This window comes from Andrena cerasifolii, chromosome 1 (assembly GCF_050908995.1).
Source record: "Andrena cerasifolii isolate SP2316 chromosome 1, iyAndCera1_principal, whole genome shotgun sequence".
Lineage (NCBI taxonomy): Eukaryota > Metazoa > Arthropoda > Insecta > Hymenoptera > Andrenidae > Andrena > Andrena cerasifolii.
In genome coordinates, this window is record NC_135118.1 from 14,360,051 (window position 1) to 14,382,888 (window position 22,838).

Consider the following 22,838-nt stretch of genomic DNA (forward strand, 5'->3'; position numbering starts at 1 on the left):
AAAAAAAAATGTCTCTCCTATAAACATCCTGCGTTGAGCTGCCTAAGTCAAAACACTTCAGCAAAATTTACTTCACACGATCATACACTGTTTCGTCGTGCAGCACAAAAGGGGGGTTGAGAATTAATGTAGAAGAAGGATAGAAGATCGATAAATTAGAAAAGAAACGCGTTAACACTTTGAGTGGAACAAGTTTTTGAAAAATGGCCCTTTCCAAGTGAAGCCCCTGTTAGGAAAGTTTTATAAAAAAAACATAGAAAGCAACCTTCTTGCTTGGTTTGTTCTCAAAGTCAACGTTCAAGAGCTCGCAAAGAATACCTGCTTTGAAAAAGATATCGAAAGCGTGCAAAGGACGCAATTCGCAGTGTTAACGACGGAAATCACAGAGAACACTGTTGCACTGCTCGATTGTCCATATTTCTTGCCGTATAATTGTTGATGCATCGTCGACGCCGCGGGCAATTACTTAACCGTCGATGGTAAAACGCGCGATCGTGTGGCCAGGGAATGCGTTCTTCCCCGTTACGATATCTCGGTTCGCGTGTTACTCTTTCGTGCTAGGGGACTGTCGATTGTCCTGAATGTGTTTACGTTCGCGCCAATAGACGGGAGATCCCCCAGTTTTCCTTATCAGTGCGCCGCTTCAACCGGAATTACCCAATCGAACTCGCGTGTAGCAACAGCTTGCTTCTCTTGCCCTGGTATTCCCGCGCGCATTGTTTGCATTGTTGCAATGATTGCGGATAAGTACCGACGGATTAAAGTCTCCGCTCTTCTTTAGACATTTGGAAAGGTACATTTGTATGTGTTTGTTAAGTTGCATTCTGCTTCGCACTAAGGATCGAAGAAAAGAGCATGGGAATACTCGCGAGGATAAAATATGACGGCACTTTCTTGTACGTTTAATAAAGCCACGTTTTCACTTGTGAAACGCGTGACGCTGAGCACACTTGAAGCACTTAAGGGGACCCCCGGTTAAAATTTGTCAGAAAATCGATTTTTTTTATACGTGCGTTTTTGTAGTATAACATCCCGAGAATACCCTGTAAAAGTTTCACGCCAAAATTCGTGACGGTATAGATTCTACAGTCGCATAACTAATTCAAGCTCCGAACGCAGGTGTGAGCCGAAAGCACTTTGAACACGTTTTTCTCGAAACGCGATATTTCGAAACGGTAACCACGATTTCAGGAAAACTAATGAACCGATTCGGAAAAATCTTGCGGCATTTGGTTCGTAATTGGACTCGCTATCGCAGCACCGTATTAAAATAATTTTCGAAACACGGGTTTTTTAACTGCATATTTGTGCGGAAAATTACCCGCTTTTTTGCACTACTTCGTTCGAATGTGCACCATTATCGTAGTTTTGGTCCTTTTTGCCCCAACAAGGGGTGCTGCGATAGGCATTGAAATGCATTTTAAGAAATTGTTTGAATTTTTTATATTGGACGATCCTGTGAGTAAATTTCGTGGGTACCATTTTGGCATCTCTTTTTGGCAGCGCCTGCACTAAACGCCACCTACAAAATACATCAGGACAGAAAACATGAAACAAAAAAATTCTCTTGCACTGTAACAAGTGTATCAATAAATACCAAAAATATTTTTCACGATACGTTATAATCTCTTATTGTAAAAAATAAAGATCACCTTTTTCTTAAGGGGTTTCACCGGAGGGTCCCTTTGAGTATGCTTTGTACACTGAACATATAGAAAGGTGATTTAAGGCACTTCGATCGAAGAGGCAGTCGAGCTTTAATATTCCCGGAGAATTTAAAAACTGTTTAAACATTCAGGAACCGGGAATATAACGAATTTTCATTTATTTATTTTACATAGTTTAATAGTACCTATAAAGCAGAAAGTTGATATGATTATGTGTTTGTATCTCTCTTGGATCGCGACATGCGTCTCAGCTCATTATGCCTGGCTTATCCAGATGAATGTGACTGTTTTCGCCAAAGAAAATTGTTTTTTATAAAATCAGAATCTAAATTCCGGGCGATGCCGAGTAATGAGCCTAGTAGTCTAATAGGTATAACGGATCGACCAATCCAGTAACACCAAAATGAAAGTTTAGAGCCTGAATAGCAGCAACAGTACTATAATTTGGTTCGAAGAAATTATGTTCTATAGTTTCTATAATACAAAATGAAGGAGCTCCCTATAATAAGTACTACCATGATACGGCCAATAGTACGGCCTAGCGTATATCAATTACAAACTTTCCTTTAACCATCACTTCATATACAACCTATCATAAATTAAATATTCCTGTGAGATTTCTCAATAAGCAATAATTACGACGATCAGCAATCTAAATACGTGCTTCGATTACGAATATCCCCCACACGTCTGATATTTTTCGTGGAAGTAACAGGACCTCGCGCAAAGAATCTAGCTCCAAAGTCACAAGTCACCCCGTTCGATTTACTCGTGCAACGCGGCGAACCGTTGCCCATCGTTAATGAACGATTCAGCGGTGAACGCGCGATGGAAATAATTGATTGCCGATATTTTAACGTTTACGAGCGCTCGAAAGAAATTAATGGTGTATCGTGTTCCGTTATAGGGGGTCCAAACCGTAACTTTCCTCAGGATAATGCGAAGCCTGGAGAGGTTATCAGGTAGCGATCAAGACTGCGATCAGGAGATGTATATCGACCTGGACGACGCTTCTGTCGACTCGTTAACCGGGAAACGCAGTCGGCACCATGTGGTCAGTGCGGAGGTAAGGTTTCATCCTCTATTCTCGGCTTAATTAATTGAGATATATCGGCAGAAACACTTGGAACGTGGCTAAATTTAACATCATTCAATTCGAAGTAGTCCACTCAGCAATACTCTGTGCATGGGACTTGCATGCAGTCTTATCAAACTAAATTAATTAAAAGGCTACACGTTCGAGCAGTAAAAGCTAGATAGAACGATATATGATCCAGCAATGATAGCTGTATAATGTTTTTATACAACTCACGTGACCATTCTAGATGGAATCGTTGAGAAATGTTAAGTGTGGGTACTGTACGCTGTTTCTCGTCGATTGGTCAAACACGGCAATCGCCGAAGCTTCAATTTAATTAACGTAATCGATAAAGTAAGATACCGAATTAGATACCGAGGAGATATAAGAAAGCCCGTATAAGTGAAATGCAGGTAGATAGTGGATTACAGTTGATTGCAATGGTTTCCAGTGTCCGCTTTCCCGAAGTTAAGTGCGAACGAGACACCTGCCGCAGTAGCCGGTATGCACCCTTGGCGCATAAGCGATAAACAAAATTCAATATCTCGTCAATCTTAATCTTATCTATTATGCTGCGAGAAATCCTTGCGCTCCACTGCGAATATTAGAATGCGATCCATTACGTAAACTGGCATTACAGCCCGTGGCGAAAAATAATGCATATCGTATTTTTATAAAAATTCAAGCTAGCCTTCCTGTGATATCAAATTTGTATGCATAGCCTGGTCTTCTATCCATCTCGAACTTATTCAGAAATCTCTAGTTGATAGATTTCATAGCAGTGTAATCTGAAAATCAGTAGTTCGATCAAGTTTGACGAAATCAATGTATGATCCGTTTATTTTGAAAGTGGCCTAACTCCATTTGTCAATTGTTTTGTTGTTGACGGTACTAACACGTACAACTTGAAGTTAGTATTAAAAATTTATATATACAAAATTTTTAAATATAAATGGACTTAGGTCACTTTCAAAATAAACGGCTTATACAGGCTTAATTCGAACTTGTGTGCCTGGAGTGCAAAGGATTTAAAGTCGAATAATCTTTCTCCTCTTCCATAAGTCACGATAATAATCGCTCCAACTGTTTAGATCGCTGATAGAAATTTTCTAAACACGAAATATCACTGCTTCGTTTCTCTTCCTCTAGAGACATTTAATCCTAATTTGAGATGCGCTGTGTTTCCACCACGGCCTGTATATCGTGCATCGAAAATATTTCACTGAAGCGCTAAGAGCATCCGCGGTACAGCTCGGAAAAATCGTGTATTATATCAATAGAAAATGAGCCTTCTTTAATCGCTGTTGCAATCTAGATGTTCAATTAAAGTTAAATAGTTAACAGAGGTGATCGAGTATGCGGGATAAAATGTACTCTTCCTGGAAATCGCTTCTTATCTACAGTGCTGCCTCGAAAAGAACCCGCTCCTTCTGTCTTGAAGAGAAGCTGTCGCTATCCCCGCCACTTCTCCCCCAGTTGCCGCGGCGAGTGAGAGGTGGCACAGAGACCCATTCCCTCCTTTTCCAATGCGCCGACTGTAATTTACAGCCTGTCACTGTCGCGTGCCTTCTCACTCATTCTCACTCGCCGCGGAAGAGAGCAAAGGCAAGTCCAATAAAAAATCTCCAGTCTTTAAAAAAAGCTCGCGCCTGGCCCCGAGATCGGGTTCTTTTCAAGATAAAACTGTATCGGTCAATCGTGCAAATATTTACGCGAGAATCTATGAAAATTTTCTCACGCTCCTGGAATATTAGACTTTTGGTGGCAAACGTTGAGACACAAAATTCCAAACTGAGCAGAATTTTCTGACTCTTGTGACGTTACGATGAGAAATACATAACGTCAGATAAATATCTATTTGTTATCTTTTTATTTGTCATGCAGGTTTTAGCGATAACATCGCTTACTATTTTCAGTCCTGTAAAAGTCGGTAGCAAGTGGACTTTTGCAGACAGAAGTCGCACAGGGTATTGCAATGGGTCTTTTATGTTGGTTCCATTTTTCTTTTTGAGAAGCTTCTAAACTCGGTCGTGTACGCGTAACAATTTCTGACGACGCGCACTGTACCGAGAGACAAACTGGACACCTCCCTGAAGTAACGTTTTCAAATAGCTCCGGGAGGATGGCGGGATTAGAAAAGTAATTAGTAAAGTTGCAATTCGAGGATGAAATATAATTTGAGGCTTGTTTCTGAAACCATTGATAAGGTGGGTGAGGAAAGCGACAGCAGCGGCAGCGAGAGAAGCCCGAAACAGGCGAAGAGGAGAAATCGTGGAGGACCACCGACGACGAGGAGGCGAAAAAGTGGAATTTCCGCGCGAGAAAGGAACCTGAGGAGGCTCGAGAGCAACGAGAGAGAACGAATGAGAATGCATTCCCTGAACGACGCTTTCGAGGTAATTTTCTGACGCCCTAGAAAATTGCGAGCTCGCGCGAGAAACGCAGTAGCATCCGACGGGGTTGCAAAAATCCACAAGGCTTCCACGATCTATTTCAAGCATACGCGCGTTGAGAGAAACTCAACATGAGAAATCTCTTTCTCTGAGTTACGTACATACTCAGACGGAATATAGTAGTATAATATGTATAATACTAGAGTTTGTGGTGTGATATATATATATATATTGTATTCATTGGTAGTGAAACTTTCAGTCGAGAACAAAAAGTATAATAGGTACTTCTCAATTTAGAATCGAAATCAAAGTAGTGCAAAAGAAAGCTGAAAGCATGACGAATATAACGCATCTATTTTTCTATAATTGAATATCGCGATCTATTTTTCCCTTCGCTTTTTAAAGTCCCATAAAAAAATGTTTGCTTCTCTCTCTTCGTCGTTACTGTAATCGTCTTTTCGAATTACACAACGTCGTTCTTAACGTAGTCGACAGAAATGTGTGACACCGAAAAAGCAGAAATGCTGTGACGTCCGAATATCAATGAAAATAACTATATATATTTTTTCAAGTGCACAAGACACCTGTTTCTTTCTATTTCGTAAGATATCCTATTCAGCGTAAGAACAGAAGTGTAACCATCCAACAACTGTTACCAAAGTTACCCAACATTAAGCGCGGGTGTTTAACTCGAGTTGAAACTTTATATAAGGATGAAGACTAAAGTGGTTTCGAAACAGTAAATTCAGAGCTGCACAGCTCGCGCGGAAGCTCTCTAATTCTAATCTATCATAGGGACGCCAACGATTGTTTCACGAAGCAAAAAGGTCACAATGTAAACACGAATACGAGATACCAAAGAAATAGGAGTATAGAATCGCAAAGCATTAGAGATGAAATAACTTTTAAGAGTGAATAAATTTTCGTTTTGGAAAATTAACACTTTGAGTGGCGCAAGGTTTGGAGGAATGCCCCTTCAAGTAGGACTGGGACTATTCCAATGATTTAATATTCGAATATTTTACAAATATTCAAATACTACGAATAAGCTTCGAATATTTGAGTATCCGAATGTTATTATTCGAATACTGATGTGTGATGTATGATGTCAAAATTAGCTTACAAGATTTCACCCTGACAAATGAACCTAAAGAACTTGATTTATAATTCACACCATACTATTCGAATACTTAAATATTCGAATACTTAAATATTCGAATACTTAAATATTCAAATACTTAAATATTCGAATAGTATTCGAATACTTGGATATTCGAATACTTGGATATTCGAATAGTATTCGAATACTTGGATATTCGAATACTTATATATTCGAATAGTATTCGAATACTTGGATATTCGAATACTTAAATATTCGAATACTTGGATATTCGAATACTTGGATATTCGAATACTTGGATATTCGAATACTTAAATATTCGAATACTTGGATATTCGAATACTTGGATATTCGAATACTTGGATATTCGAATACTTAAATATTCCAATACTTAAATATTCGAATAGTATTCGAATACTTGGATATTCGAATTATATTCACCAAATAATTGAGCAACTGAAGTATTCGAATACCGAAAAATTCGACAAATAGTCCAGCCCTACTTTCAAGTCGATCAGGCCTGACACGAGAAAGTTTTGCTCCACTTGCCCCCGGCAAAAATTCGGGGCCATTGGGAAAATACAATAATGATAAAAAAAAGTTTGTTCTGCGAACGGCAACAGAAATAAAACCATTAGCACTAGAATCGCCGAAAGTTTAACCTACCCAAACGCTGTCAACACCGGTCATATTGACCGGCACTAAAACACATACTATAAATTCCTGCCATTTATTTATATAATTTTTACGTACAAGTTATGTAGGTATATATTTGCTGAAATTTATTAATGAAAAGTAACATTATAGCATATTAACATAGCTGCACAGTATATTCATTGCAGTAGACAATTGTTTGTTTTTACAGCATGAAAGATTGCCTACTTGAGAGAAAAGTCACAGACACACGTACAGAGGAAGTGCAGTATATTTGGAATACCAGTCTGTTTAAGACGAATAAAAAATTACGGCAGAGCATGGGAGCAAATAAAATTGCATAATATAGTAGGGAAACTAATAAACTTTTATATTTCAAACTCTCAGTAATAATAAAAAATAAAAACTAGCTGAAACGTGGGCCTAAATAAAAAATGACAGGAAGTATCGATTTCGTTAACTTGCAGGTAATTTGCAATACCGGTATTCTAATTTACCTTCACTTTATAAACTTAAAAAAACATGTAGACAATAAAATTATTTTCTCTTACGATGTAATCAGGCTCAGATATCACAATGTAGGTATAATCTGAGGCAAACCGACGCGGCGGCAGCCGTTACGCGCGAAACAAAAGCACCGCTAAACTTTGGAATATTCCAAATTACCTTCACCTTCGGTATTCGAAATTAGCAACATAGCATTGGGAACTAAAATTTCAAGTCACACTTTGCGCTCTCGAAATTATCGCAAAACTGAAACGGAACCATAGAAGGAACATGCAAATGAGTAGATTAAGTGTTTAACACTAAAGTTTTGACATATTTTAGCCACGATTGGAACGATTGAATACTTGTTGAAAAAGTTTTACAGATTCGCCTTTTCCTATTCTGCAGATTATGTCGAAAATGTAAAGATTATTTAACAGGTCATTAGCCTCTATTATCTACGGCGTTACAAATTAGATAACGTTAGTAGTTTATTCGACACTTCGGTATTCCAAATTACCAACAGTATTCCAACTGTGCTGCGCTTCCTGCATTCAGTTGCAAAAATAAGAAATTGATGAAGACCCAAAAACTAAAAAAATGTCACAACGACCAGTGAGGCGGCTCTAGTGTTAAATAGAATACCAAAATAATTCGTAAAACCTAAGTAGTATTAAATTTCTCGTGCAAACGCGTGAAAATACGAATTACAGTGTTAAGCTTTCTTCCGACCACCGCTTTGCAGAACAATGTTTAATTTTCGCCAGTCGAAGTGTTAAGTTTCGAATTTTCCCTCGCGACCGACGCTTGGCACGGCGCAAGCGCGATCTCGAGAACGCCAGCAACAATGTTATCGCTTCTTTCAGCAACTGCGCGAGGTGATACCTCACGTAAAAATGGAAAGGAAGCTCAGCAAAATAGAGACGCTTACGCTGGCCAAGAATTACATAATGGCTCTGACAAACGTCATATGTGAAATGCGCGGCGAAGAGCAACCATACACGTAAGTATCCTTATCAATCTTTCCGCGCGCGCTTGTGTAGATTGCCCTGGGCGCGTGCGCGTACAGGCCGGTTTAAAAAACATTTCGTGTAAAAGAATTCCTGCCAGCCCCGGCGGCAAGAAAGCCGATAATTTGCAGAGGGAATTAACGACTTCTGATCGACATTGGAAGTATTGCGTAATTTTCACTTCACTGCACTTGGTAATTAACGGCAGACGTAACCGGCTGATAAGCATAATGTACCCGCGGCGTTCGAATTTCATTATTCTATAGCAGCATCGCCGAACCCCGTGTGCTTTCGCAAGTGGCGAAAGTATAATGATAACAAGAGATTTCTTGCATCGGTCGACGCATCGACTAGCAGCGGAAAAGTGTTTCTAATTTTAATTCGCCGGCAGGCGTGCCCCTAATCCACGAATTCGACCTGAAATCCATTCGTCCGACAGATAATCGACTTTTGCCAGGCGCGTCACGAACCTCTTCCATGTCGACATAGCCGAGTTAGAGTACAATGTCCGATCGGCATCGCAACGCTCGAAAATGCACCGCTTCTCCTTCATTTTCGCAGTTCCTTCAACACCTCGGCGCTTTCTCGCGCGCTCCACCTGCACGTCCACCTATTTCCAAACGTCCCATCTCCATACCGCACGTCGTTTCGTACAATCGATCAGAGAAAACGACGGAACGTAACAAATTTACTATCCTTTCGTTCCGTTTCCCACGAAACTTGGAAATTGTATAATTTTTCACACCCCTACTCCAATTTTATATTATTAAAACATCTTGGAAAGATGCAACTGTTAGTTTGTCAAATCACTTTCGAAAGCTTCGCTCCAGAAGTTGAAATCCCAATGAACGAAAACTCCCCAGTTCCAATTTCAGAATTCGAGGTAATATTTATTATGAAATTGATTCTTGATTTTGCGACAGAATTGCGCCCAGCCCGCGCAAATTTGGGAGCGCAATGAGGGCCTCCATCTCATTCGTAGGAATTCCCATTCATTTCGTCGCTGTTTATTATAGGAAAAATTAAATTTATAGTTCGCAACTCTCGAGACTGTTTCGTGGGCAATTTAAGGGGTTACTGCAGTCAGTAAGGTCAGAAAAAGAACGATTCTTTGGGAATTTATTTCTGTAGGTATATGCATAGTTTTAGGCAAAGGTTTTTTTATTCAGATGAGGGACACTTTAACAGATTATTATATTATGTTTTGGTGTAAAAATATTTATTTATTGAAAAATTACAACTGATTTCCCGGAAGCTGTTTTTAGAAATACGTTTCGCGGTGACCAACATTATTCGGAACTGGGCTATCTAAAATAAAAAAACGAAGAAGATTTAGGTAGTACAATAGTTTATTTAGTCTTTAATCGTTCCGTTTTCTAGAATATTAATCTGGGACAAAATGGTGGATGTTAAAGTGGAATGATCGAGTTTCGTTGAAAAAAAACACTCATTTTTAATCCATAAAATAAAAACTATGCATTGGAATAACAAATGCTTCGATTAAAGACTAAATTTGAATATCCAGAAGAAACCTACAAAGTTTCAGAAAGATTGGTGAAACTGATCTTAAGAAATCGTGGTCACCGGAATCAAAAAACCATTTCAGGAAATCAGTTGTAATTTTGCAATAAATAAATACTTTCACACCAAAACATAATATAATAACCTGTTAAAGTGTTCCTCATCTGAATACAAAAACCTTTGCATACAAATATGCACGTACTTTCTGAAATAAATTCCCAAAGAATCGTTCTTTTTCTGACCCTACTAACTGCGGTAACCCCTTAAATGTCACGAATCCTTGGGATAGGCACTCGAACCGGACATTTTATCGGCTCGCCGTTTAATCAATCCGCGGCGATCGTTATCAGGGGAGGGCAGAGGCGTAGTCGCGATACGGAGCTGGAAATGGAAATTTCGTAACGTTAAAATCGAGCGTCTAATCGCGAGTCGTTCACGTTCCAATCGGAGGTGTTAACGTTAGTCTTAATTGCAAAACTAACGGCAAGCAGCGGTCGCTATCGCCGGGCGAGAGGTATGCATACCAATTAAATCAGTTAACGCGAACATTTGTATTCCGGTTCGCGTGGAGCGCCCCGTTGCCGCGAAATCTCGCGGTTCGCAGCGATTGGGCGCGCCCGAACGGCGGGAAATTCGAACGGCATTGAAAATCGTCGCGGATGTTGTTCGTACCAGAGAGTTAGGCGCGGGAGGATGCGATTCGCGATTGTTTATTAACGTTAACGGTCGCCGATATCGGCATTCGAAAATACAGGCAACATTTTATCGGCGACCTTTATCCACGGTCGGAGTACTTCGCAGCCAGCCACTATCTGCCTTTCTGCTGAACTGAACTAACTCCGATTAATGTTGCGCTTAACTTTTGACTTCGGTCAACTTCTCTCGAACGAGACTTATCGGTGTCGCGACCGTGCATTGACAGTGGCGGTACGATTACGTTCACAATGCAGGGTGACGTAAAAACGGGAGATCGATGAGCTTCGAGTTGTTTCATTGAAAGTTTAATTATTTGTGTGCCACTGTGATCTAGATACACATCTTCTTGAAGTTACCACTTCTTGGGGCTTCCTTAATCACGAGCTCATCGCCAGCTCCTTTCAAAGTTGAGGAGGCTTTGAAATATATAGGGTTGCCAGAAAAGAGTTTATCGATTACTGCGGCTATAAGGGACATGCAATAGTGATGCGATAAAACATATATGTGTGTACACAAAGGACCCAAAGTTTCATGGTATACACATTGCATACGTACAGTACTCCTCCAAGCAATCAGAAAAATGTTAATAATAATCCAACCTCATCTCGCATAAAACTTCACCTGATCGGTAATGATGTGTGTAGTTAAAAATAATTCGAAGGGTAAGGAGCAGGGTAAAATAGTAAAAGAGCTGGTGTTATTGAAGCTGAAGGAATCCGAAAACGTTTCTGAGTTGTAAAATATAAATTGTTTTCATTCTTCATAGCAGTCTTTTTCTTTCTTGGGTGCGTACAACTCAGCAGGTTTCTTTATGGAGGATGACACAGACTCAGACGTATAAAAATTCTGAATTTCTTTGTTCCATTCCGGTGACGTGGGAAATAATACTGAGTATATCGTATCTGTGGATTATACTTTCATAGAGGCTCCAAAAAAAGTCGTTTTATAACTTGAAAACACTTGATTCTCGTGTTAATCGATGTTTACCGACTGCCTCCTATTTATTAGGTTGGTGCATATGAGATTGCCGTTTCACGTCAGGACGTTTGAATGAAAATATTTTTTGCTCCTTAACGATTCTATTTATTTTATTTCTTTGAGTTCCTGCGACATTTCTCGGATCGTAGGCCAGCGCCGGCAACTGAAGAGTCCTTGTAGAAAACACTGTGAGTGACAAAATTGAAATGAAAAAAATTATTTGTTGGAAAATGTAAGTGTCAATGGTAACATTGCAGTACAGAATTTACTTTTTGGCACTCGCAGTGTTTTCTACGAGGACTCTTCAATTGTTATCTCATCCCCACTATAAGCAATGGAACCCAATACTTCGCTGAATACTACATGCATGCAATGATTGTACCATGCAATCTTGGACACACTGTAGATAAAGTGTGCTACACGCATGAGTTGCGAAAATAATTAATTAGGATTCGATTCCACTTCCAAAGCAAATAATACTATTATTGGGCACATAAGAATGCGATCGTATAAAAGCAAATACAGTTTATTGCCATATAAAAATATTTGCGTAACGAACTGAGTCGAAAACGTTGGCCCTTCTAGCTTCTTAATTGGGCCACCTTTTAAAGGTAACACAAAAGCTTGGAACGAAGTTACACTGCGGGAATAAATTCTATCGAGTCTCGGCACTACTTGCGACATGATCGATCCCATCACTCCACTGGACATGTGCGGATTATTTTAAACAATTATCGATCTCTACCGCGCCCGGCGAAAGAAATTGCGAAAAAAATTGGCGCTGAAAGATCAGAATTATACGACGCATGTGTACGATAACGCGATATAGAAACGTCGTGGCCATTCAATTGCATCATAGTTATTGAAGTTGAAATGCAGCGTCAGTAAATATCGAACGATATCGAGGTCGAGCGGGCGCATGCGAACCACTTTTCGTGATTCCAATCGTGATTTGAAATAATATGATAAATTCAACGGTACAATAAAGAAAAGTAATAATAACTCGGTACATGTGAAATCGGCGCGTATCGTGTTTTGCTGTGTCCGATAACAGGAGTAATATCTCGCGCGCACCGCGACATCTAAATTAATAATAATAATCTAGTAATTCCCAAAGTTTCTGAAGCGCCGCGATAAGCCGTGATAATTTATCGTGGATGTAACTTGGAGAAGCCAACAGCCCACTTCGCTCGCGCGAATAAATACCTATCATTGACAATATTAACCAAGGAAACCGGAGATAAGCTTTCGATACTTTCCTTCCACGCTTATCATTTACTTGCGCGTTTAACAAGGTCATGCTAATTAATTGCAGAAGCTCAAATCACGCGGCACCATACTTGAAATACGCATCGAAGAACCTTTAAACGAGAGCAGGGGAATTAAAAAATCTAGAATATCTTCTAAAGTTACAAGGGACTTGACCGTTCACGCTGCTCAAGCATTTCTGACTCCACCCACGTGTTGCATCCGGACATTAAAGTAATTAAGAAACATCCCCTTTTGGGCATACGCCGGCCACTTGTTTCCGAGGTAATCGGGATTAAAAGCCGAAACATCGAGGTCCCTGTAAGCAGCGAAAAAGGAGAAGTCCCGCCTCGCTTGCAAAGTAAATACTCGAGGGAACGGCGAGCGACGGTAACACGAGGAAATTTATTTTCAGATTCGTCGACGGCGAGTGCGGCTCCAGTAGCGGGGACAGCACGGGCCAGCTAGAATTGAGCGGCGGCGAGCAGCCGGAAGAGGCATCCCCCGCATCGATGCACGAAACCAACAACAACAGCTTGCTCCACGAAGATCTAGAGCGCAGGTTACCGTAGCTCGCCGGATGGCGTCCGAGACTGACCGATCCTCGTTGGCGAACATCGCGAGACATCGACGAGCCGCGCGAACTACGGGAGCAGAGCAGCAACAGAGCAGTGAATCTCGAGTCGGGGAGAGAAAGAAGAAGGAATGGACGAGAGGGCAACTCGTAAGACTTTATCGAAGCTTAAGAAACAGGGGGTGGGGGTGGGCGAAGGGGGAACGGGTGACCGAAGAACGCGAGAGCCACCGAAGAATCGTCGAGACCGCCGTCGCGAGACGATCGTCGACGAGCCCGTTCGAGACTCACCGAAGAAGATGCAATTCGGCATTTCACGAAATGATCCGTCCAAGGCCGACCTCTGGAGATCTTTTGAAGGCCAACGAGATCCGAGGTTGTGACAGAGGAAGGAGGGGGAAAAAAATCGAAGGATAAGCCCATTCCACGGCCGGTGAGCGCCGGGGGAATTCTCCGTTCCTCTCGTTCGCGCTTTTTCCTTCCCCTCCCGAGTGACATCGGCCCGTTACCTTGAGACGCCTGGAACTTTTTGGCCGCATAGGCCGCGGCGATATTTGAAACGGCTTTTATCGTGTCCACGTCGATCATTAACTGTTCCGAATTTATGCCGTCGACGTGCCATCTCGAATGTATTAAACGCGCGCCGGAAGGGTGCTCGAGGAGACGGGTGGCAGGGGCGTCGATGACACGGGGCACCCGGCGGGTTTGAGGCATGCTTTCGACGCCGTTCCTCGGCCGTTCGCTGCCGGGGTAATCCATTCCGGGCGGCGCAACGCCGCGTTGAAACCCGAACGTTCGTGGATCGCTCGGCTTGGACTCGAAGGATCTCGGGGTCGGCGCCGATCGATCGGATCGCCATCGACAATGGAGCGGTCAGTGCGACGCGGCAGAGTGTGAGAAGAACTGTGATAGAATTTCGTATTAGAAACCTCATTGCACATCGTGCTACGTACTTTTTTCTTCTACCCTTTTTTTTTATTTTTTTTTTTTTTTCGTTTCTTCGTGGTGATTGTCTACGGTGTGCAAGTTGAACGGGAGCCAAGTGCGTAATTGGGTGCGAACGCTTGGGAGTGACCGTGAAAATACACCGGGCAGTCGGAGTGTCGCCCGACGGGGAAGCAGAGATAAAGAGCGTGATAGAAATGATCGCGTGAAAGGAAAATCGTTCCGTTCGAGTCGCGATTCGAACGTTACACGGAGCGCGAGCCTGATGTAAGCTGTATAAACTGTTGGAGCTCAACCTGTTAACTGGACCGCGTCTCGGGGGAGGAACCACCCCTGTGTACTTGAAAGTGATCAACGAGGAGCTGACTCGTGTGCGTGGCGCATTGCTGTATTTAATCCTGCACGAGCGAATTATTAAACTCCCGCGACCAGTTGACGCGCATTCTTCAGTTAACAGATTAGCACCACCGTTGCCGATAAATGTTCCGCGTTTCGCAATCGATCCGATCGCTATCAGGGGATTCGAAGATTTCACGAGGCCGTCTGCTCCGAAGGATATGTATATTTTCTCGTCAGAGTTCGTTAGCAGATTAACGCGGTATCGATGGCAGTGAAAGGGCTGGGAATTGTACTATTTATTAGCAGCCACTGCCTGCTATCTTAAGCATTGCTCGTAAATCGTAATCAACAGATGCGCGTACAAAAATACACAGCTTCGTTTAACGTCTGAATCGAATGGGAAGATCGAACGTAAGTATATTCGAAGACACGCCGACTTCGAGAAATAACGCGTACCTTAGACATATATGTCTTAATATACATATATATATATATATATACACACACACACACTCATGTATATTAGCATATTAATGATTAATACGACGGATGTTAATCATGAATGTGGTGATATAAATTTTGCTGTATTATCTCGAGAACGGGGACCAGAGACATCGACTTAAGTTACCAGATCTCGCGCGCACGCGGGGTACACGCTTCCGGCTAGCTTCGGGTGATCGATTCGAAGGCTCGCGCTTCCTCCCTACGGCAAAAGGGAGGACCGATGCTTTTAACGGGTCGTGCACACGGTAAACGCACGACCGATACGCGAAGCTAGGCGCGTACAACTATTCAGTTTCGTTTTACTCTCGTGGGTTTTTGTACTTTTTATCGTGCCTCTAATAACGAGCGCACCTTTCCCCTGCTTCTTCGCTCTTAATTCGCTTCCTTTCGACGCCTACGAACCGTCGCTCCTGACACGGGTGACAGACTTCCGCGGGTCTCGGGAGCGAAAAACGACTACCCTTTGACTTTTCCGCGCGTACGTCCGCTACTTTATTAAGCTTCCTTGTATACACGCACACTCATCGCTCGAAAGGCTTGGTACATCGTTCACGAATTCCATTCACCAGCGTCCACCTTTCTTCCTAATTACCGCCTGCGCGTGCCTCGCGCACTCTCACTTTTAAATCGCCGCGTATTCTATTCCCTCGATGATCTGTCGTACATTTATAATTCACCTCCCACGAATATCGTTCTGATATTCAGCAGCGTTTGATGATACCACGTACGTTCCGTTGGGGTAGTTTTCTTACAAGCACTCCTCTTCGTTAAAAATCACTGAAGATCCAACAGGGTTTAATTACGCATCAAGAATTCATTGGGAAGTGTCACCATTATGGAGGAACTTTTGTATGATTTCGCTTTTCTCTGATAATTCAAAGTTATGGAATGGCAGCCTGTTTATCTCGCAGTTTTTTTTTAACGAAATGTAAACGTTGCAGGTGTACCCTAATTTTTGGCCGATAGTGTACGTCGCGTGTGATTACTGTTCGTTTGTGCGTAAAGCGATCGTTGTGTGTGTTGGATTGTATGCGTTGAAGGTAATGCTTAGTGTACACCTGACTTGTGCTCGACCGAGTAAGCCCACTGGGCCCAGCACTCGCCCGGTCTGAACGCAAATATTGTAGTACTCGGCCGAGTAATCCGGCGGGGAAGATTTTTCACTCGGCCGAGTAGCAGACCGATGACTCGGCCGAGTCACTCGTCAGGTGTACACCCAGCTTAACAGACGGATTTCTAAGTGAAAGTAAAGTTATTAGAGGCGAACAGATGATTGGGAATATGGGCGTTCCATGATATTTGCGCGCCGTTTGAAAAATTGTGATACTTCTATCGAATTAAACCCATTGCCCCTCTTAAGGAATAATGGTATAAATCTATACATGAAAGTCTAAGGCGTTTCGTGGCCCCGGTTCTTGCAGTTGAAACTATTAGATGCTCCCTAAGAAGCGGCATATTTTTTAAAGGTTGCGTCACAGCCAATTTTGTCAGATGTTTCAGAGTCGTCGCGAGCTTTTAACCCTAGTAGCACAAAATATTGGTTAAATAGCTTTTCCAAATATTATAAAAATATTTTTCTGGCCACACTTTTTAATATGACAAAAATGTTGATTACGAATATTATATGCACATACTGAAAATGTGAAATAAATGTTTTGAAAATATGAACTAAATATTCGTGGAATATAAAAGAAATATTCAGAAAGTATGAAGCAAATATTCTGGAAATGTGAAAATAATATTCAGAGTTCCGATATAAATATTCAGGAAATGTAAAATATATATTTAAAAAATGTAAAGTAAATATTGAGAAAATGTGAAATAAATATTCAGGAAATATTAAATTAATATTTAAAAAATGTAAAGTAAATATTTACTTTATATTTGAAATATATGTATTTTTCATAATATAAAATGAATATTTCCCGAATATTCGGGGAAAAATATTTTGTTTCTAATATTAAATAAATATTTTATTTATATTTGGACAAAAATATTGTTTTCTAATATAAAATGAATATTTCCAGTATATTAGGAAAAAAATATTTTCTTCTTAATCTAGAATAAATATTATATGTATATTTAAATATTAGAAAGCTATTGAACCTCTTTTTAATATTGGATGTATGTGTATTCAATATTTTGTGCTACTAGGGTAAGGTTGAAACTGATACCTAGGCGTTCCCAAATTTAAGCTGTGTGTAACTTTTTTAAAATTACATTGCAAAAAGTTTGAAGAAAAATTGATACACATTCGACGATGATTCTCAAACACCTGATGTGTGACTTTTTGAAAATTATATTGCAACACGTTTAAAAAAAAAAGAAATTGATACTTTCTTGATCCTTTAATGTATTGTTTAGAAGACATCGACAGTTTCAATTGCACAAACTGATGGTGCTTCGGGTTGCTAGGATTTCCGAAAAGCTTCTATCCTATTCAGCTTAAAAGCTTCTCGAATCCTGAAACAGGTTGATGCAACGAAAGGTTGCATTCTCTTCGCCGTCTGAAATTCAGACCCTGATTCCTTGGACCGTTTCCCTTCAATGTTTGTTTTGAATGTTGCTTCATATCTCGCGTCTGACAAAGTGTTTTATATACTTCTTTAATGCTTCTCTATGGACTGTAGCTCTCCAACATAAAAGAGATGATCACCACGATGCTTTCCAACCGTACTGTAACACCTAAACACGTGCGACAAACAATAGGAAAGCCGATATCACGTCAACGAAATCGAAACAATCGAATTTGCGTTTCTGTAAGAGTTATTGAAATTTAGTTAGCAGTTCTGGAATAAGATGGCTGCGTTACTTTTTAGGGAAGACATATCTGCACTGAATCCTTGACAATTGACGCCAACATCTCGAGGCTCTCTTTACCCAGGGCTCGATCTAGGTAAAATCTAAAAATTGGTAGAAAGCTAAAATTGAAATCAATGAAAACCAATCAAAAAGTAAAACTTTTTGCAAAAGCGGTAGAAAGTATGTAATACATGTTCGAATTTAGTGTGAAACTTATAAATTGTTTTTAAATCAACCATATAATTGCAATATTATAGTAGGAAGAGGTGCGTACCTTTAACCACCAAATACCTTCCAAAAATTTCACTCACTGTCAGAAATTAAATTATAAAACAACTATTTATAATTAAATTGAAAGGCAGGCAAAAATCACTTTTGTTCCGAGTTCAGAGCGGCGGAAGAGCTAGATCGAGCCCTGTTTTTAACCACTACATTCGCGTATAGACATCGAGAAGCATTTGGAGCGCAGATCGTAGAATGATCAGATGAATGAATTTCACGTACTTCCTACAAACTATCACTTCCGTTCGTATGTTTATAAAAAATTCCGTGAGGAAGCCTTTATCACTGTTGAATATTCAACATTAGCCACGTGTCGCGTGATTTCACGGTGCGAACCGAGTGTCAACGCACGGACCGAATTACCAAGGTTTTCTAAAAGCATACACGCAACTAAGGTACCATAAGATACGGATAAGTATGAAAAGAAGAGTGTATATATACTTGAGTTACGTTTCTATGTAGTATATGTTATGTATATGTACACAGCATACGCAGAAATATCTATAATACAGATACATAAATATATATATATACACATATATATATATATATAGAAATATATTTTCTAAACGAAAGAGTTTTATAAGTGACCATGTTCTGCATACGCGTTTGTGTGCAGCTGTGTGCAGTCGTGTGCGTGCTTGCTCCAAACGGTCGCGCGTATGCACACGTGTCGTCGAAAGAAAGAGAATGTAAGAAACGATATACGCATATGTAGATATACGAGCGCAGAAGAATTACATACTACGCAGTATGTCCGGTTTAAATGTAGTAAAGATGTATTAAATTATTTTTGAAGCTACTGAAGATACAAGAGAGGTGTTTCATTTGTTAAATATGGGGGATGGGGAAATATTAAAGCTGCGGAGGGATATGTTATGAAATATAGAGGAGTCGAGATCACCTGCAATTTTTTGATAATCTAGAGATAATAATAAGCAGAGACCACTGACTCCTTAGACTATCAAAAATACAAGGGAGTCATTCGCACGCAAAAGTCGTTCGATTAATTATCCAAAGACGCTCATTATTTTATATTAATTCAGAGTCTGATTCGCTAACATTCGATTAAAATTTTACTCCCCACGAGTCTTTAAAATGATATTCGCTATTAGGAGTTCGTTAGAATTGGAGTGAAAATAGAAGGGGCGTTTCATTTCTAACAGTCAGTTAGGTGTTCAACAACAACAGCATGGGAATGATGCATAAAATTCTGTTGAAGTAATAACACGGATAAAGATATATCCAGGCGACGACCAAGTTTGCTATTGCAGCTCTTCTTAAGTAAATGATATCCCGCTGATAAGGAGTGCCAATCGTCCGTGTTGCTAGATACACGAGATGTACCAAAAATTAATGGCACACTGTAGATTAGAATATCGTGGCTTGTTATTACAGAAGCGCCGAAGACATGATACAGTTAAATGCGAAAGTATTCCGAACGCTTCAAGAGTTTGTACACCTAAATAGACTACGTTAGTCACGTGTCATAGTGATTCGATCAATTCGAGTGGTCGTGACGATTTCGTTGTACGTATATAGTCTAAAAGGTAATCGAACGTGTACGTTTATACTGGGCATGCTGTGTACGTACATAGACACGCGTACAGCGGTGGTAAGAAGAAAGTTCGGCACTCACGTTCCTCCATCCCTGCGCGAGGAACTTAATACTAGGCTTAAGTATTACGTTGGTATCGCTGGTCCACTGTCGGGAACCCCCTAATCTATGGGATATAAATTTTTCAGCTACAACTCTGTCTTATCTCTGTTACCGTTCGCAGTTTCAACTTTCTCCTCGCCACTGCTGTACGCACACGAAGAGACGTTTGTGCATAAAAGGATACGGTTAAACAGTGAGCGTATGAGCGTGCCGAGAAACGGAGATGTGTATTGCCTTACAAACGATGATTCTCCAACGCGAGAACTTCCTTCCGTGTGCGACAAATTGGAGATTAAATTATTGTAAACGTTAAAGCCGTTAGGGGATGATTATCCCGTTTAAGGGTACGTGTCGTTACTATTACCATTTTCCTCCTTCTATTCTTTATTCTTCGTTGTTGAATACGTTGAGAAGCATTCGTTAAATCTCCAAACCGAATTTAATACCGCAGTGTTAGAGGGAAAAAGAGACGAGAGGTGTTCCGCGCCATATTTTTCATGGTCCTTAAATTTTATCGTAACGGAGGTGTTGCAACGATCGAAGCTGATGGTCGTACACGTTTACCGATCATATTTACATTTCATACTCAGAATTGCATATTTCAAGAGAGAACATATTCCTATGCCACATATTAGTTTCTACTACGCACTATATTATTGTTATCGCTATTATTATTATTTTACGATTTGTATTATTATTATTATTAATATTAATATTTTATTAATATTTTATTGCTATAGTTTAATGTCACGTTAGTACAATTCTTGTCATTTCGAGTCCGATGATAGACGTACCACGCGAACTTTCTTTCACAAAGGGGGAAGAGTTCGCGATATTATTATTTATCGTTAACGTTAAAAGGAACTCAGCAGAAATAGTGTTTGTAATAGAAAGCGGCGCGCTCAAATCGCCTAACCACGTTCCCGCGTGTGCCGAAGACGTAATACATATATATATTATCGAAGAAATATTTACATATATATTATACGCCGCGTCTTGCGCACGCGGGAACGTGGCTTGCGTTTGCCTCGTTCGGTAGTTAACTTTAAACTATTTATTGGGTACGGCGCAAGATACGTATCTCGTTCAAACTCATTGTTTAAAACAGTCGGCGTTTCCTCCTGTTTCTATTCCGAATGCTATTTTGCCCAGGTCTGTGAATGAATTACAGAATTTTACTAGCGTACGTGCATGCGTTCGCGAACGAGGGAAAATTTTGAAGACGCAACAACGGGCGAAACGTATCAGTCGGGTTTGTCGCTTACTCAACGAATTTTACTTGGGAAGGGCAGATTTTAAACGACGAAATTGCTCTCCCTCGACTGAGCACAGATCCATCTAATATTTCCAGATGCATAGGGCACGTCTTTTGCGATTCGTATAAAAATAGACTTCCAACCGAAACAGTCTGGTTCGATAATGTTACCGAGGTACTTAATTCGCGAAAGTAACAGGGTGCACTTTGCTATCGCGGTATAGTTCACCTTAACGTTCTACAGCTTCCTCCGGACTGCTGGTGGAACGGATATGTCGTCGTAACATCTGTTTTCCAATCGAGTGAATAGCCGAGGTTCAACAGAATGTTCAAACGCCTACAAAGAGAAATTGAATTTTCGCGGTGCCGATTTAATTTTAAACGAATGTAATACGATTGTAATCTCAGCGTAGCAATGAAATGAGCCGTAACGAGAACGCGGGAAATTTCCAACGATGTTCTAACGATTGTTTACAGCGCTTTAAATACACAACATACGTATACATTTGTGTAGAAAACATAAATGTAAGCCTCCTAAATAAAATGAGCTGGCCTCTGCAAGCCCTGTTTTACGTAAAAAAATACTGTCTTCTTACTTGCCGGCTTTTCTTTCAGAAATCTTTGCTATATAGTGTACCCCATTATTATTAGCATTACCATTGCAACCTGTTTCCTTCGTTTAATGACTTCCAAAGAATCGTTGAAATATTAGCGATTGGATAGAAACTAATTTGCTTTTCAGAGGATTTAGTGGTTAGAAAATGTTTATAATTGGAAGACGTGACTGTCAGGTGTTACGTGCCGGGGCTGCGGCAACGCGAGAGGCCGGCGAGAAGGGTATTTCCCAAGGAATACGGTTTATGAGTTTGTTAGTTAGTGGGCGGACGAGCCTGATGCGAAATCAGGGAGCCGCAGGATTATCGGAAACGAGGACGAACCTGATGCGAAATCAGGGAGCCTCTAGGAATGGAGTGAAACGCGGACGAACCTGACTTTAATAATCAGAGAGCCGCAGGGGGATGATTTGTCGTGAACGAACCCGATGCGAAATCGGGGAGTCACTAGGATGATGTACACAGACGAACTCGACGCGTAGTCGAGGAGCTGTTAGGACGTTGGATTATTCACAGGCGAACCTGGTGCGTAACCAGGGAGCTGTTCGGAGGGTGGTTGATGTACAGACGAACCTGATGCGAAATCAGGGAGCCACTGGGTTAGAGAAGATTCCTTGCTTTGGTGTTGGATGCGAACGAACCTGATGCGAGATCAGGGAGTCGCGGGAAATGTTAGTGTCGCCTCGTAACTCTTAATTAAAATTTGATACGGTCGTTGCACGGAGTACGTTTATAAAATAACTTTTAAATTGTTACGCTAACAGAATCATTTGTAAATCGCGGGTTTCGAATGACCTAATTTTACACTTCTTCAATTCTAATTCCTACGGCACGTAGCGTTACAATCTGCACAGACGTCTATACCTCGTCTGTGCTACTACGTTCAGACCTCAAATTATGGGTCGGTAATACAGTTTGGGTATTGACACGAACATCCATAAGGTGATAGGTCTATCCTATAACTCGTCTGTGCCTTATAGCGAATTCGGTACCTCGCACTGACTCTGCACCG

At 40.8% G+C, this 22,838-nt stretch overlaps 1 protein-coding gene and 1 long non-coding RNA gene across 3 annotated transcripts in view; both read left to right on the forward strand.

Annotated features, from left to right (window-relative positions):
- Positions 1–13,593, forward strand: part of LOC143377264 (uncharacterized) — a 37,724-nt gene extending 24,131 nt beyond the window's left edge. For both annotated transcript variants that reach the window (XM_076828744.1, XM_076829629.1), the window contains exons 3-6: positions 2,575–2,733; positions 4,953–5,141; positions 8,265–8,401; positions 13,267–13,593. In XM_076828744.1, coding sequence (XP_076684859.1) covers positions 2,605–2,733; positions 4,953–5,141; positions 8,265–8,401; positions 13,267–13,423 — 612 coding nt within the window. In that variant the 5' untranslated portion in view covers positions 2,575–2,604 and the 3' untranslated portion in view covers positions 13,424–13,593. The remainder of the gene's footprint in view (positions 1–2,574; positions 2,734–4,952; positions 5,142–8,264; positions 8,402–13,266) is intronic.
- LOC143378852 (uncharacterized) overlaps positions 1–19,111 on the forward strand; it is a 101,551-nt gene extending 82,440 nt beyond the window's left edge. Inside the window, exon 2 of the long non-coding RNA XR_013088378.1 lies at positions 18,423–19,111. This is a non-coding gene — a long non-coding RNA (uncharacterized LOC143378852). The remainder of the gene's footprint in view (positions 1–18,422) is intronic.
- Positions 19,112–22,838: the final 3,727 nt, after the last annotated feature.